General features: G+C 46.1%; 1 protein-coding gene across 1 annotated transcript in view; it reads left to right on the forward strand.

Moving 5' to 3' along the window:
- gpr158b (G protein-coupled receptor 158b) overlaps positions 1–15,694 on the forward strand; it is a gene marked incomplete at both ends in the record, with an annotated part of 61,275 nt that extends 45,581 nt beyond the window's left edge. Inside the window, 6 exons of the mRNA XM_080543551.1 lie at positions 547–656; positions 3,444–3,682; positions 6,114–6,252; positions 13,190–13,295; positions 13,588–13,734; positions 13,925–15,694. Coding sequence (XP_080399677.1) covers positions 547–656; positions 3,444–3,682; positions 6,114–6,252; positions 13,190–13,295; positions 13,588–13,734; positions 13,925–15,694 — 2,511 coding nt within the window. The remainder of the gene's footprint in view (positions 1–546; positions 657–3,443; positions 3,683–6,113; positions 6,253–13,189; positions 13,296–13,587; positions 13,735–13,924) is intronic.
- Between the last annotated feature and the right edge of the window lie 1,802 nt (positions 15,695–17,496).

Below are 17,496 nucleotides of genomic sequence, written 5' to 3' on the forward strand. Positions count from 1 at the left end.
AAGCGGTTAATCTGAACAGTTCCTTCTGATCTATGTATGTTTTAAAGGGCATTGATTGAAATAGTAGCATTGACACATGGGAGAGATTTCATCTTAGAGGAATTCACAATATAAGATTTCACATAACACATTGTGTATTCAGCATAGACTGTGACACTCAATTCCATTTTAGTCGCTTGAGATGTGATATATTTGCGGCCCTCCTCAAGTATAAACAAGTGTAAAACGGGGACCTACAACACATAAGCTTTGCAAACACCCATTGTACTTCGTGAAGTTTGCCTATGTCTTGAGTCAGGCTGTAATGAGCAAGTACGATCTTCACACTGCGCAAAAACCGCAGGGTAACATTTTTCAACCCACTGTCAGCATTTTCCCATTTAGTCAACATGCAGAAAATTAGACTGCAAACATTAAGGGTACGGGCCCTGCCCCACAGTCAGATGTCCTCTGGCAATTGGGCATAACGAAAGTTAAAGTTGTGTTTGCAATGCTGAGAGAAAAGTGAGCACTTGCCGTGTATGCTAATGTTGAATATCCCTTTAGGTGATGATACTTTACTTCAACCCGAGCGTATTCCGCTGTATCCTCCTGAGATGGGTTCGTCTCCTGGGTTTTGCTTCTGTTTATGGAACAGTGATCCTGAAGCTTTACAGGTATTAGTTTGATCATAACTTGTATGTTAGTAATACTAATTAATGTATACAGAAAACTGTTGTTACATTGTTGATACTGTGTAAATACATTTTATGCCACTCGACAAGAGGTGAAACAATGAATTTACTCTTATCTTTTTCCCTTTTTTTTCTAAAGGAGCACTTGTCATTACGGTTGCAAAATTCAGGGAATTTGCATGGAAACTTCCCATGGGAATAGTCATTTATCTACAGAGGTTTTTGGATACCGTATAGTAAAGTGACTTACAATTCAATGGATACTTCCAAAAGTGAAACAAAACCAAAACACCACAACTCACTTTCAGACACAGCCAGCAAAACAGTTCACAGATACAGCAACATCACTACTTCACTACTGAGATGAGGATATTTCATTCTAAGTGAAGCATGGCATCGCAGTAACATTTTGTGGTTGATTCAAAGTTGAAAAGACATCTCTGACTCTGTCCAGCGTTGATGTCACACAAATTTCAGGGGCATATGTGAAAGGTCATTTTGAGGTTGTTTCAACTGTTCGATTCAACCCAAAATCTAATTATACATGAATCCTCCACAATTTCTGACATGTAAAGAGTCCAGCTTTCTTGTATCCATCACAAATGGATTTCCTTGCAGAGTGCCTAAGGTGGTCTGCCATGGCATCCTCAATCTCATTGACGATTGTCTGTTGATCCTAATTCACGATGAACAGTGTCAGAAAAATAATGCAGAAAAAATGAATGAATAATGAATTCCTTTAATTATTATTGAAAACAATGCAACAGTTCTAGGTTCCGGTCGTACACTATAATCATATTAACTTCACTAGTCACAGTGATTACATACCTTATAATAACACTGATAATTTTAGAATTTGACTTAAAACAAAACTGACGAGTTTGCTACCATTGGGTTGGTAGCTAGCTAGCAGCTAACAAAAAACATTGCTATATAACATCTAACTGCATGTTTAACACATCACAATATGCTGATAGAACATCAACATGCTAAAAACACTACACATAACTAGATGATCACACAGACTGAGCTTTTGAACAGTCCTAAAACGTACGATGGTTAACAAGCCATGTATCACTAACACTCACCGGAGTACAAAGTAGGAAGACAGATGATATTTAGTGATCCTAAAACTGTTGTTTCTTGCTGAGTGGGCTCTTTCGTAATATGAAAAAAACTAAAACCTTTTGGTCATTTTTACGACTTGACATTTCCCGACTTGTTACCTCTTTCACCAGACCCTGTCACATATAGAATTTAGCAGAGCATAGTTTGCAGTTTGCTCTACTTTTGTCGTTATCATCGCTTATCCTAAAATATCTCCAAACTGCTGACATTGCTCCTCCTCTGCCTACCTGCTACGAGAAGTTACGTTACGTTGCCGTAAAGTGGTATTGGGAGCAGTTGTATCGGAGTAGTTTTCCGATTACGAGTATGAGTATGAGTACAGTATCGGTATCGGTGCATCCCTAATTATATTGCACATTATGCTATCTTATCCTAATGATTCATGTGAGAGGACCATGACATATCATTTTGAATTACACAGATCTACCTACCACAATGTAAACGTTTTCTCCTCTTCTGTGTGCGTGTGCGTGCATATGTGCAAGTACATGTTCACTCCCACTCCCACTCCCACTGCTCGTAGAAGAGGGGGCAAAGGGTAGCTAGCTACTTCTCTTCACAAAATTACCAATTACATTCCTTTTGGTGTGGAACATTTGAAACCTGCCCTCAGGGTCAGACTTTATAGCAGTCCCACTCAAACATATCAAAGATGAGACGGATCAATCCTGGCCTGTTCCTCACAGAGGTTGAGATATCCCCTCCTCGCTATATCTATGATAATCTAGTGCACAGCTCAGAGAGAGCACACAATCACGAGAAGCAATTGCTACTAAAAGAAAGTACATACAGTGGGCCAATGTTTAAATGGTTCATACTGCCATTGCAATGGTGGTCTATCTCGATGCCACCCCTTGTGAAGACATGTAAAGTGGCTATGCAGCTCTCTACAGACTGCATTATAGTCAACGTGATATGTGATCTGGTTATTTACACAGCCGTCCTAACCATTCATTTTGGGGTCATTGTAGTTATCAGGTGTAGTTATCAGTTATTGATTGCATTGCTGTAATTGCTTCTTTTTAATAAAGAGAAGTCCAAACGTTTTCTACCTCAACCCGGAAGTTCACCGGGTTGATCTGGTTATTTACACAGCTATTCATTTTGTGGTCATTGTAGCAATAGTGAGAAGGAATAGACACGTAAATACATACAGGATCCAAGTTATTTGTTGATAATATAGTTCATAAATATTTGTTATTTGATTATAATATTGGACTACTGTACATAGTGTGCCTTAATACAATGGAGTCAGTGTTTGTTCATCCTCCTCAATAGGTGCTCTTTGGTAAAAGAGTTAATTGGTCATTTAAAAACGGAAAGAGGACCAAGGCACTCTTCATACATTTAAAATGCCTTTATTTATTCTGGCATGTTTAATAGAACACATTATAAAAACTGGTTTTCGTTTAGGCATGGCCTTCTTCAAGGACTACAATTGGTTGCAACTAGAAATGTAGGGGATAGTAGTAGTTCCAGTGTAATTACAGTATGTAGATGTAGTGTTATTGTGTTACAGTAGACATAGAAATAATGGTGGTGATAATACCAGTATGGTAGGAGTAACAGTAATACAGTTACAAGAGGAATAGTAACTATATTTTTACAAACCCAATACCCAAACTTTTCGCCCTAATACAGGGTCCTGAAGGTGTTCTTGTCGCGCACTGCCCAGCGGACCCCTTACATGACCAGCTGGAGGGTCCTGCGACTGCTAGGGGTCATCTTGCTGGTGGTCTGCTGGTTCCTGGTGGCCTGGACCTCGGCTGTGTGTCAGAGTCCTGATCGAACCCTGGCCCTCATCGATGTGGGGGTCACCCCCGAGGGTCTGCAGTTCAGCATGTGTCTACTGGACCGCTGGGATTACATGATGTCCATCGGTAAGTCCGTCACGGTAAATGATAGTGATGGTGAGGCTGCTAGTACTGGTGTAGTTTGGAATGTGACTTTTATTACTACTGTTTAGACTTTTATTACTACTGTTCGTACTAGCAACTAGTGCTTTGACTGAAGACAATGCAGTGGAGTCAAAATGCCTTTTACAATTAATATCTAAGTGAAAAGAAACAAACCTAACCTCTAAATGGTACAAAGTTAAACATTTTATCACATTCTAAAGCAAGATAAATTTTTATTTGTAACTTTTTACAGTTTCAAAATAATAAAACAAGGAAAAAGGCCTTGTGCAAAAGTTTGGGAACCCTGTCAGCTAGTACTTTGTAACCCCTCCTCGGGTAACTATAACAGCTTGCAAACGCTTCCTGTAGCCAGCTTCGGGTCATTGTCTTGCTGGAATACCCAACCTCTCTTCAACTTCAATTTCTGGACTGACCTTCAAATATTAGCCTCCAGAATGTCTTGATATTTGGTGGAATCCATTCTTCCTTCCACCCACACAATATTGCCTGTGCCCCCAGCTGCTAAACAATCCCAAAGCATAATGGATCCACCTCCATGCTTAACAGTTGGCAAAGTGTTCTTCTCTACAAATGCTTCACCCTTTTTTCTCCAAACATACCTTCTTTGGTTGTGGCCAAAAGGTTGGTTTGGTCAGTCCAAAGCACATTGTTCCAATAGGCTCCAGGTTTCTCAAGGTTTTCTTTTGCATACTTCAGACGCTTACAGACGTCTGCTACTCTTTTTTGCAGCTCTTTTGCAGTGATGTGTGGATTCTTCTGAGCATTTCTCACCAGACCGTGGGCCATTCTATCTGAAAATGTTCTTGGTCTTCCAGATCTTGCCTTGACTTCAATTGTTCCATTTATTTTCCATTTTCTGATGATGTTTCTGACAGTGGAAATGGGTAGTTTTAAATGTTGGTTTCAAGAGTTAGTTAGTTAGTTAGTCTTCTCCTTGATGGTGGAAGTGAACTATCTTGATTCTGACATCCTTGGACAACTGTTTAGAGGAACCCATGGTTTTTAACACCAGACACAACAGCCACCGCAGTCGGATACTTTAGAAGGTACTTCAGAATATATAATTCAACCCTTTTTTTTGTTTTTGCTTTCAAGACATTTAAACCAACGGTGCCCACATTTTTGCACCCATATATGAAAATATAAATGATATAACAAATTATATCTGTATTCTAGCACTTCTCACTAAAGCATATGTACCTGAAATAATTAGAGTCTTTATGACCTTTCATAATATACAGATTATGCCATCCTTATGACAGTGTTATGTTGACCATATCAAGATGTTGTAAGTAAAGTGTTCCTACAAACAACAACAAAGAAATTGCAACTTATAACAAACTCATTACTAAACTAAAGTTTAATGAAGCATTCCTAAACCCATAAAGCCTTCATCATAAATAATTCATACTTAATTTGGGTGTTATAAAAGGTCCTGCAATCTGGCACTAAGTATAAGTCTTTTGCCAACATTAATGTGGCATAACATTTATTCATAAATTATATGTGAAGCATTTATTTGAGGCTTATAAAGAGTTTCAGAAGGCTTAATAAAGCCTTTAAAGTTGTAATTAGTTTAAAGTGTGATTCCAGATACAGTGGGGAAAATAAGTATCACATCAACAATTGTTAAATTAAACATATTTCCATTGCAGCTATTCACATAAAATTAACATAACATTTATAAATTTAGACCAGATATTCGTATTAACTCAATGAAACTACACAGCTAAAGAAATTGTAACATTCCAATCCATAAAAAATCTATGTGCAATAAAGTGGAATGACACAGTAAAAAAGTATTGAATGAATGGTCTTTATTGTCATTGCTATAGTACAGGTACCAAACAACGAAATTTGGGATATCAAAAAAAAAAAAAAAAAGAAGGGAAAGGAGCTGGTTTACATAAATAAAGGCTATGTACACTATCCACTATACTATACTGTACAGATAAAACGACTATTGAACACAGTAAGAAGAAAAAGCTACAAACAGCTACCATACCAATTAGTATCACATAATTAGTAATGATTTATAAATATTCATGGATGATAATTCACAATGATATTCACTGCTGACAAATCATCATCCAGATTCCAACATGATTCCCAACTTGTAATTGCTAATAATTATTGGGAGGATTTTTGGGGGGATTGGGAGGATTTTCCAAAGAACATTGGAGTCAGATAACTGAGCAAATTTCTGATATAGCAGAGTGAATGAGAAACAATATACAGACTCTCTTTCAGTCTGCAGCTTGCATCCACTCTCTAGCAGGAGATCTGTCCACATGGTAGTGGTGGGTTCTCATGCTGTGGGGGAAAAATGCTGGCAGATAAATGCTGGCAGTCTGTTCTAACCCACATTTTTTGTCTACCTTTCCAAATACAGCTGAATTTTTGTTTCTCCTGTGGGGGGTCTATCTCTGCTATGCTGTCCGGACAGTACCGTCAGCATTTCATGAACCACGCTACTTGGCTTTGGCTATATACAATGAACTTCTCATATCGGCAGTATTCCATGTCATTAGGTAAGTTGAATTAAATTACACCTTAAGATTTAATTTAATTTAAAATCCCAAATGTATAAATGTAAATCCCAATGTATGGTATGCAATGGATATAATAAGCACAAACAAGGGTCAATTGAAAATGCTCCTGTAAGGTTGCTATATAGGTGCCATATACTGTAGTTTATATTCATAATCAAGGAAGATGTGGGCCTCTAAGTAAGAGAATAACAAGAGCAGAATATCCCTGTTAAAAGGCATGGACTGCTCCCCGTCATGTAAATGAATAGTGTCAGCAGGACAGCACGGATAAGCCACTTGAAAGGAGGTGAATAAAATATGCCTGCACCAAGCAGACAGTGCATAAATCTGCCAAGGCTTAAAATAAACTCCTTATGCCCTGTAACTGTCTCTCTTGAGTCTGCTGGAGCTGACACTCAATGAGCTACCTCCTCATTTGACCACTAGGTGTGTGTGTGTGTGTGTGTGTGTGTGTGTGTGTGTGTGTGTGTGTGTGTGTGCGCGCGTGTGTGTTTGTGCGTGCGTGCGTGCGTGCGTGCGTGTGTGGGTGTGGTGTGGTGTGATGCCTGTGTTTGCTGACCTATACTTTAATACCGTCTCACCGTTTCGTCCCAAACCTACATATAGAACTTATCTGTTGTAAGTACATTTAATGCTGAAATTAAATTCCTGAATTATTAAAAGCGTTAAAGCGCTTGGTGTAGAAGTATAAAAAGTCTAGAAAGTATTTTGTCATGCTCATTAAAGCCAGTACAAGTCCCACCCACTTTTGAAAATGATTAGTTTGGACCCCCCCCCATTTTTACCATGTTTTAAAAATCGGTCAAAAATCAGTGCCTCGGTCTATCGACTCGGCCCTCTTTTCAGAGTGCTGTGTCAGTGCTTCATTATCAAATCCATTCCACTTGCATATTGAGAGAATGCCCAAAACAATGAAACTCCATACCATGTTTTCACTGCTACCTTGCACCCAGGCAGATTCTCACTGTACGCACACACATACACAAGAGTGAACACAAGAGTATAACTGGCTAACAATATAATCTAGCTTTGAGACACAGGCCTCAGGTCCTGGTGATTCTTCATAGTAGTAGTAGAAATGATTGGAGGATTAATGTAGTTTATACCCATCGGAGAACAAATTTAAATCGCAGAAAAAGAAAGGCATGACAATGAACAAATAACATTTAATAAAATAACATCGGCAGATGACAGTGCTGTGAATCGTGTATGTTGATCAATGAACACTTTGTTTTGTAGACATTTTGTAAACAAACAAACACACAGACATGCGGCCATACTTATGGGGTTGGCTGCAGGTGCCACCTGTTAAAAGGCACCAGAATACAGGAAACATCTACTCTGTTAAAATGTCTGGGGGAGGATCCCAAAACCCCCCATTACATTGGACCCACCCGTATTAATAATGCTTTCAACACCCATCTAGCCAGGTGATTGTTCTGCCATCACAATAAAGCCTCACTCAAAGTTGTCTGATAATGTTTAATATTGTAGTGCCGGAGGAAAAAGGAAAGACGTAGGCAACGTAATGATAACTGTTTAATCAAAATAACAACTTGTACTCTCAGTACAGGACCAGAAAATAGATCACCAAAACTGTTGTGTCTAAACAGGAAGTTGCAACGTTAATAATCCTCCCCTCTGCCCCTAGTGCCAGAACTGGTTCCCTCCCACTACACAACCAACAGTAAGAGGAGAACATGAACCCATAATGTAGTCACTACACCAGCCCCCCCAGTGTTCACCTCAATATTGGAAATCCTCACGGCGAGGAGGGCGTATGGCCCGGCCCCTACGATCGTAGGTAAAGTCAGGAGGTGCGGGAGGAGGTGTGACATCGCCCATCACGTCCTCCTGCAGGGAAGGACGGGGGGCAGTGACGACCGGGGGCTCGCGAGCTGCGGGGGGTTGTCGGGGTCGGAGGGGGGAATGGCCAGGGCGCGGCAGGGGCGGTAGGACTGGAGGCCGGCCTCTGCGCGGTGGCAGGGCCAAGTCCAGGGGCAGTTCAAGGTCCAAGTGGGCCGGTTTGAGGCGATCAACGGACACACACTCAGGCCTACCCCCCATGTCAACCATGAAGTTCTTGGCTCCGGCCTCGATGACACGGAAAGGCCCGTCATAAGGAGGACGTAGTGGAGTCCTGTGGCCATCATGACGAATGAAAACGAACCTCGCCGAGTGCAGCTCCGGGGGCACCCTCGAAGTAGGGACACCATGCTGCGTAGTCGGGACCGGGACGAAGGTCCTGGCGCTGTCCAGCAGGGAGGCGCGCTGAGCGGCGGCGGACCAGGGCTCCGTTGACTTGGGAATGAAGTCACCGGGGACCCGCAGCGGCTGTCCAAACACCAGCTCAGCGGACGACGACTGGAGGTCCTCCTTAGGCGCTGTCCTGAGCCCCAGCATGACCCACGGCAGCTTGTCAAGCCAGTCGCTGTCCGTGAGGCTGGCTCGAAGGGCGGCCTTCATGGATCGATGGAAACGCTCACAGAGCCCGTTCGCCTGCGGGTGATAGGCGGTTGTGCGGTGGAGCTTGACCCCCAGATTCTCCGCCACCGCTGCCCACAGCTCTGAAGTAAACTGTGAGCCACGGTCAGAGGAGAGATCAGCAGGGGTGCCGTAGCGGGAGACCCACACCGCGATGAACGCCCGGGCCAGGTCGGGGGCTGTCGTTGAGGAGAGCGGAACTGCCTCCGGCCAGCGAGTCGTCCTGTCCACCATGGTAAAGAGATAGGTGTATCCGTGCGAGGGGGGCAGCGGCCCTACCAGGTCCACGTTTACATGATCGAACCTCCGCTCAGGCACAGAGAACTGCTCCAGGGGGGCCTTGACGTGTCGATGCACCTTGGCGCGCTGGCAGGCGATGCACGTGTCTACCCAGGCCCTCACATCCCTCTTGAGCCCATGCCAGACGAATTTCTCTGACACCAGCCGTGAGGACGGTTTCCTACCAGGGTGAGACAAGCCGTGTATCGCCTCGAAGGCGGGGCGCCTCCAGTTGGCGGGGACCACCGGTCGTGGCTGACCCATGGAGACGTCGCACAGGAGCGTGGCCCCTGCGTCACCGAAAACCACCTCTTCTAGGCGCAGTCCTGTGTCCGACAACTTGAGAGCCTGGACGGCGGGGTCGGCGGCCTGGTCTGCAGCCATGCGCGCGTAGTCCAAACCCAGTTGGACCGCACCAACCACCGCCCTGGAGAGACAATCCGCGACCTGGTTGGACTTCCCAGCAACGTGCTGGATGTCTGTGGTGAACTCGGATATGTAGGCGAGCTGGCGCTGTTGGCGGTCGGACCACGGCTCCGCCACCTTGGACATGGCGTGCGTGAGTGGCTTGTGGTCCACGTAGGCCGTAAACTCGCGGCCCTCCAGTAAAAAACGGAAGTGTCTGACAGCAAGCCACAGCCCGAGGAGCTCCCTGTCGAATGTGCTGTACCTTTGCTCTCTGGGAGACAGCTGGCGGCTGAAGAATGCAAGAGGCTGCCAGGCGTCCCCAACCCACTGTTCGTACACCGCTCCCACAGCAAAGTCAGAGGCGTCCGTGGTGAGAGCAGTGGGTGCCGAGGGCGAGGGGTGGGCCAACATGGCAGCGTGGGCCAGGGCCGCCTTGGTGTCCTGAAAGGCTTTGACACGCTCCGCCGTCCAGTCCACCGGCTGCTTCAGAGTCTTGCCCTTCTGGGCATCGTACAGAGGCCGCAGGATGTGAGCGATGTGGTGGAGGAAGCGATAGTAGAAGGTTACCATCCCGATGAACCCCTTGAGCTCGCTGATTGTGCTGGGGCGCGGGAAAGCAGCGACAGCTTCCACCTTCGAGGGGAGGGGGGTCACCCCCTCTGCGGAGACCCGGTGCCCGAGAAAGTCGATGGTGTTCCGTCCGAACTCACACTTCGCCGGATTGACAATCAGCCCATGTTGGCTGAGCCGTGTGAAAAGGGCCCGGAGGTGGGACAGGTGCTCCTCCTCCATGGTGCTTGCGACGAGGATGTCATCCAAGTAGACGAAGAGGAATGGTAGGTCCCGGAGCACCGAGTGCATGAGGCGTTGGAAGGTCTGCGCCGCGTTCTTCAGGCCGAACGGCATCCGCAGAAACTCGAAGAGTCCAAATGGCGTGATTACGGCCGTCTTAGGGACGTCCTCGGGGTGCACCGGCACCTGATGGTACCCCCGTACCAGGTCCACTTTGGAGAAGAAGCGTTTGCCTGCCAGGTTCGCTGAAAAGTCCTGGACATGTGGGACCGGGTAGCGGTCAGGCTTGGACGCGTCGTTGAGGCGGCGGTAGTCCCCACATGGGCGCCACCCGCCGTCTGACTTAGGGACGATGTGCAGGGGAGACGCCCAGGGGCTGCTCGAGCGCCGAACGATGCCCACCTGCTCCATATGCGCAAACTCCGCCCTGGCGATGGCCAGCTTCTCCGGGTTGAGGCGCCTGGCCCTGGCGTGGAGGGGAGGCCCCTCGGTCTCGATGTGGTGCTCCACTCCGTGTTTCACCGTGGGCGCGGAGAAGGTGGGCTTGGTAAGGTCGGGGAATTCGGCGAGCAGCCGAAGGTACTGGTCACTTTCGGCGAGCGTATTGGACCACCCGCTGTAGACCGCCTCCCCCTGCGTACAGGCGAAGGAAGCGAAAGTCTGTGAGTTGACCAGGCGCCTGTTCCCCACGTCCACCAACAGGTTGTGGGCGCACAGAAAATCCGCACCAAGGAGGGGAAATGTGACAGCCGCTATGACAAAATCCCACGAAAAGCATTGCCCTCCGAAGCACACGTCCACCGCCCTAGTGCCATAAGAGCAGATAGGTGTGCCGTCCGCGCCTGCCAACTGCGGACCACGCTCCTCCTTCGCCACATCCGATCTCTCTGCCGGAATGATGCTCCACTGGGCACCTGTGTCACAAAGGAAACTGCGACCAGAGGCGGTGTCTTGTATGAAGAGCAGCCTGTTGGTGACGCCAGCGCTCAGGGCCACTACTGAGTGCCGGCCCCGCCGTTTCCCGTCGGTCCGAAGGTGCAGGGTGAGCGGCACCATTTGGCCTTGGCGCCAAAAGTGGCGTGGTAGAAACAATGGCCCGCAGCGTTACCCTGCTGGCCAGAAGGTCTGGCGTCATCCTTCGCTCTCCTGCGACGGTCGGGTGGCGGGGCGGCCGCGGGAGCGAGCAGGTCGGGGGACCGTTGAGGCATGGCCAAGACGAACCGGTCCGCCTCCCTGGCCAGGGCGCGGGGCTCCATGATGGCGGTGTTGGCCAGCGCCATCCTAACTTGAGCTGGCAATGTGCGCATGAACAGCTCTGTGAAGAGGATCATGGGGTCTTCTGTACCGAGCAGGTTTAGCATCCTCTCCATGCGCGCAGAAGGCCTCTCGTCACCCAAGTCCGACATGGCAAATAGGCGACGCACCCTCTCCGCAGTGGACAGTTCAAATGTCTCTAGAAGCAGGGCCTTGAGGCGCTCATATTTGTTCGTCGTCGGGGGAGCAGACAAAAAACCTACCACTCGAGCTGCGGTGGAGCTGCCCAACATCGCCACAGCATGGTTGTACCGGTCGTCACGTCGGGGTCACCAGTGTAGTGCCGGAGGAAAAAGGAAAGACGTAGGCAACGTAATGATAACTGTTTAATCAAAATAACAACTTGTACTCTCAGTACAGGACCAGAAAATAGATCACCAAAACTGTTGTGTCTAAACAGGAAGTTGCAACGTTAATAATCCTCCCCTCTGCCCCTAGTGCCAGAACTGGTTCCCTCCCACTACACAACCAACAGTAAGAGGAGAACATGAACCCATAATGTAGTCACTACAATATCACCATTATTTGTTGATATGTGTCTCCCAATAAAGCCAGCCATGATTGAATAGTGCGGATAAGTATAAAAATCATATACTTTCTGTGGCAAAATGTAAAATTCAGAAGATTAACACATTAACACACAGTAAATGCTTTGAATTACAGTCTTACGTCATGTTCTCACATGAAAATCTGAATCATGACCCGGAGCAAATGGATGAGATTGCAACATTGTTGCATAAATATTTTTTCTGATTTGCGTTCTCACAGCCCTTTATGTAAATGAAGTAACATACGTCATCGAAGAAATCTAAGCACGCAATCGAAGCAACAGACGTGGTAGTTGATTAGTCCAAAAAAACGAATAATTGCCCGTTCATCCCGCTCTTATTCAGATCAACACGCATGCGCTGTTGTTTTCCTATGGACTGCCTCGAGCAGCGTTCTCACCAAAAGCGAAGCGAAGTGATGCATGCGTCGTTTCTAACCAGAGCGAAACCACCCTTTTCAAGAGGTTTGGATAAAATGTGCTTTGCTCTGCGTCGTTTGGAGCTGTGAGAACGTGCCACGTGCCAAGTGAAGCAAATGTTCTAGTGAGAAGAACACACCCCTATAATCAGGTGCAGTCCGAATAACATTTGCCCAAAAAGAAAGACATGAGGAGGCATCAGAGCAGCCTAGTGCTGCGGCCCGGAGATAAGGGCTGAGTTTGTCTGAAGAAGGAGGGGGGAGGTGCAGAAGGAATTGAAGTGTTGTTGCTCTTCAAGGCCACATGCCAAAACACCCCCTTTGGATGACTAACATGATTAACGAGGCAGAATCGTATTACTGAAAGCTGTGATGGAGGGTCAGCGACCTCCGGAGCTTCTTGGCCACCGCCGCGATCCCTGCTGAATTAGCACAAGGTTGAAGGAGCCAAACACCCCCTTGTAATTTACTTGCCTGATTTGAAATTGACTTAGATTAAGCTTTTACCTCACTTCTTGCCAGCAATTTTAGTAGGATTTTGTTCTGAAAAGAGCTTTTGTTACCAAGTTACCAAGACCGTTGTTGAAATATACTGAGGATTTTGAATTTATTGATTTATCTGTCAGTGACAAGGATCAATGAATGGATCCTCTCTCAAACCCTCTGTTTACAGATTCTCTCTGGCCCCTGGTCTGCACCCTGACTGGATGCTCATGCTGTTCTTTGCTCACACACACTTGACTGTGACTGTAACTTTGGGCTTACTGTTTATTCCAAAGGTAACTCTCTTCTTTTACCACTACTTATTCCTTTCAAATCCAAGGTGGAACACATAATCACTGATTACTACTGTGTCAGTGGTTATTGTCATCTAGCTAAGTGCACCCAGGGGTATTTTCATGCATCTCTTCGGTCTCATGAAGAACATTTAAACAGCTGTGCTGAGTGGAGAATAAACCATTCAGTCTTTGTTCTTATTCAGATGTGTACTGTAAGACAATCACAATGGGATGATGTCAATCTAAACTGTGTCACTCTTGAAGCTGAGGTGTGTTTTTTTTCCTTATCTAGTTTTTCTCCACGGGGACTCAGGCTAGGGATGACATTGCCACAGAAGCTTACGAGGAAGAGCTGGATATGGGCAGGTCTGGGTCCTACCTGAACAGCAGCATAACATCCGCCTGGAGCGAGCACAGCCTGGACCCTGAGGATATTAGGGTGAGCTGGGTCCTCAGACTAACTGACTAATTTGCTAAAACAATCAACAACAAAAGGTATTGTGAATTTTGGGTCACACTTGGTGGGATGTTTTAACCTATTTGCTAAAACATAGGAAAAGTCATATGATATAACAATCATATCATATCAATCCATGTGTATGCGACCTTTGCATCCATTTCCATTTCAGGATGAACTCAAGAAGCTCTATGCCCAGCTGGAGGTCTACAAACGTAAGAAGATGCTGGCCAACAACCCCCACCTGCAGAAGAAGCGCAGCTCCAAGAAAGGCCTGGGCCGCTCCCTCATGAGGCGCATCACTGAGATTCCTGAAACCATGCACCGCCAGTGTAGCCGTGAGGACCGTGATGGCAGTGAGCACGGCAGCAACCGCAGCACCCTTCGAAGAAATCCCTTTGACCCGTCCCATTCTGGTAAGTCCCGCGAAGAGTCCCTGAAGAGCAAGGTCCCAGACCTGAAGAAGTCTCACAGCTACGACCACGTCTGTGACCAAGGAGAGGAAACTGCTGGAGTAATGGGGTCCACGGCAGACAAAATGGCTGGTGGTGGTGAGGGTTCCTTGCTGGGTTCCCTCATAGGCAGGAAGCAGGCCAAGAAGTCGCCTGAACCGACAAGAGTACAACCAGCAGAGTCCACCGAGTCGGTTCCCTTAGTGTGCAAGTCGGCCAGCGCGCACAACCTCACGAGAGAAGACAAGAAGCCTATCCACCTGAGGTCGTCAATAATGCAGAAGTCCCTGAGTGTCATTGCCAGTGCTAAAGAGAAGATGCCCGGACTCACAAGCAAGACCCACAGTGTGGAGGATGCCAGCAAGAAGGGGCTGAAGGGAAGGACATTGTCGGAGGTGGATGAGACACCAGAGTGTTACCCCAAAATGATCATCAGCCAATCAGTGGAGTACACCAAGACCCCTAGCAAGATGGGTATCATGAAGCAGCAAGTGCACGGCAGCCAGCCGTCCATCTGTTCTGAGCCAGGGAGGAACCTCTATGACCTGTCCGAGGTGTGCCCCTGGGACATGGAGGAGCCCTCAACCCCCACAGAGGGAAAGTCCCAAAAGCATGTGTCCATTGCACCGGGAGAGACCACTTCAGTTCACGGTGGCAGTGCCAGCTCCAGCAGCAACAAGGGAAGCCGATCCCAGCAGAAGCAGAGAGTTGCAGGGCAATCTCTCGCCAATCGTCGCCGCTCCAAAGACAAAGGGGGAGAAAGAGATGGAGGGAAGGAGATGAGGAACCCCAGGTCTTTGCTCCCCGTTAAACCAGAGGTTTGCCCATGGGACTTTGAGAATCAACTGGTGTTAGAGGGCGATTCAGATTCCATCTCTCCTGAGAGAATTCAACGTAAGAAGAGCGTCACGCCCACAGACGGGAAGCCAAAGATCCTCCACTCGGACTACTCTAAATCCACAGGGAGTCTGCTGCAGCCGCCTACACTGATGGTGGACATCTGCCCTTGGGACTACGATACCCCACCTTCCCCCAAAGAGGAGAAAACCTCAAGCCCCGTGCCGCATTCCAAGCGGAAACGGAAAGGCTCATGCTCCTCCAAAGACAGGGGAGACAGAGAGAAAGGGAGGGACAAAGAGGAAGAGAAGCACAGGTCAAAGAGCAAGGAGAGGAGGAGCTCGTCCAGCAGGCCCTCGGACAGGAGACGCATCAGCCAATCCTCAGAAGGCGGTCAGGTCGCCCCAACAACGTCAGGGAGACGGAGGAGCTCAACAAGAGACCCGGAGGTGTCGGAGAATAAGAGAGTGGAGGTGTCTCCATGGGAGGGAGAGAGTGTGCCCACCAGCAGTGCACAAACCAAGATTTCCCCAGAGAGAAAGATTGAAAATTCTTTGAGTTCTAGTTACAAATCACCAGCGGTCAGTAGTGCCAAAATGGTTGACGTTTGTCCATGGGATTTTGATGACAAAGAGTCAGGGAAAAGCGCATGATATTTGGCGTGATATACTTTGTATGTTTTGTATTCACAGCACAGAAACCTACAAAGTGGGTTTTAAAGATTTGAGATTGAAGTGTGAGAAAGTAGGCCTCTGTTCAATCTTGTATAGAAGTAATTTTGTGAGGAAGAAAAACATGACACTACTGTCTTGTTAATGCATTCCAAAAAAAGTATTTGCTGACCTTGGGCTCCAATTTGATTCCACTGTGGCAGGCAATGGAAAATCATGTGCAAAGACGGTTTAGGTAAGTAAGTCTATGTGCATCTGCACTGACCAACACAAACTTTGCAGTTATATACTGTAGGCGGAGCAGTAAATAGGTTCTGAGGATTTGTGAAGGGGAATAGGCAAATGAATAATTCTACTTCCAATAAACAATAAGTAAGAATAGGCACTTCATAGCGTCACAGCAATGGTCAGGGATAATCCTTCATAGGACCATCCTCTACAAATAGCACCCTCCTCTACAATGTGTTCTATGTGTAAGTAGGCCTTTACACACAAACATCCTGAAAGTTGTAAAATTCCACTTCTTATCCATGGTATTATTGGGTCGGGAGAATATTATAAAACAAACCAAGGTTTGCAGAGTGGTATGATATAATAGACACTTCAGCTTGTGGTTAAATGTGCTGCCTACTACTGGAAGTATGGTAATTGTATTTGTCACGTGCTGTTATTATTATCCATTCCAACATATGCAGTGGAATCCTGATTGGTGATTGGACAATGAACATCTTCATCTCAGGCTCTTCCACCCTCCAGTGGACCCACCCTCCACCTCATGAGCTAACTGAAACTATCTAGAATTACCAATCTAGTGCCCATGTCAACTTAACTTTGTGGTGTGCAGTGCACTAGCAGAAGCGAATTGGAGCCCCTTGTGTTATTACTGGTGAAATTATGCAACTCAAAGTCACTTTACCTGTAATATAGAGGAATATTTAGTCAGCACTGTTTGCTTGTATATTTGCTCAGTTTGTATTCATACATTTGACATCATACATCCAACCTGTGATAGGATGTCTTTTTCATCAGAGATGCTGTATGTTGCAAACAAACAAATCAAAGTTTACCATTGGTGTATAAGCTTTGTAAAACTGATGTTGCATGTGGCAAAATGTTCAAAAATGTCCATGTGGTAATGATGATGTAAGACTTGATGTTGCCTATTCTAATTCAGTGTCAATTTAAAATGGAAGTGATTTAATACTCGCAATCTAGCTAATAGGCCTACATGAAGCGTTTGAGAATTCTTCTATGTGCATTGATACAAAAACATTTACACAGATTTTTACAGGAGTCACCATACAAGAAAGCAGTATTGAAAGGTTTCACCTTTTATGTACAATGTTTACATGAATATGTACATTTTTGGTGAAACATTAACTTCTCATTTCGTCTTTGCCCCAATGACCTGATGCCGTAGTATACATATTTGTTTTAGATTTTGAAATGTATGTAGACTTATTTTAAATACCTCTCTGATGGACCAAAAACAAATCACAATTTGATGGATTATGTGGATAATATTCATTTTGGATTGCTTTCAAAAGCAATCCATGAATCTGGTTTTTCATTCCTAAGACCACACAGGTAGGTGTGTGTGTGTGTGTGTGTGTGTGTGTGTGTGTGTGTGTGTGTGTGTGTGTGTGTGTGTGCGTGTGCGTGTGCGTGTGCGTGTGCGTGCCGTGTGCGTGTGCGTGTATCTGTGCATGCGTGTAAATCTTTCTGCACCATGCATGAAAGCCAATAATGTTCGCTGCTTCAATCTTAATACTTATTCACTCTTT

This window comes from Nansenia antarctica (assembly GCF_963989245.1).
Source record: "Nansenia antarctica genome assembly, chromosome: 12".
Taxonomy (NCBI): Eukaryota; Metazoa; Chordata; class Actinopteri; order Argentiniformes; family Microstomatidae; genus Nansenia; species Nansenia antarctica.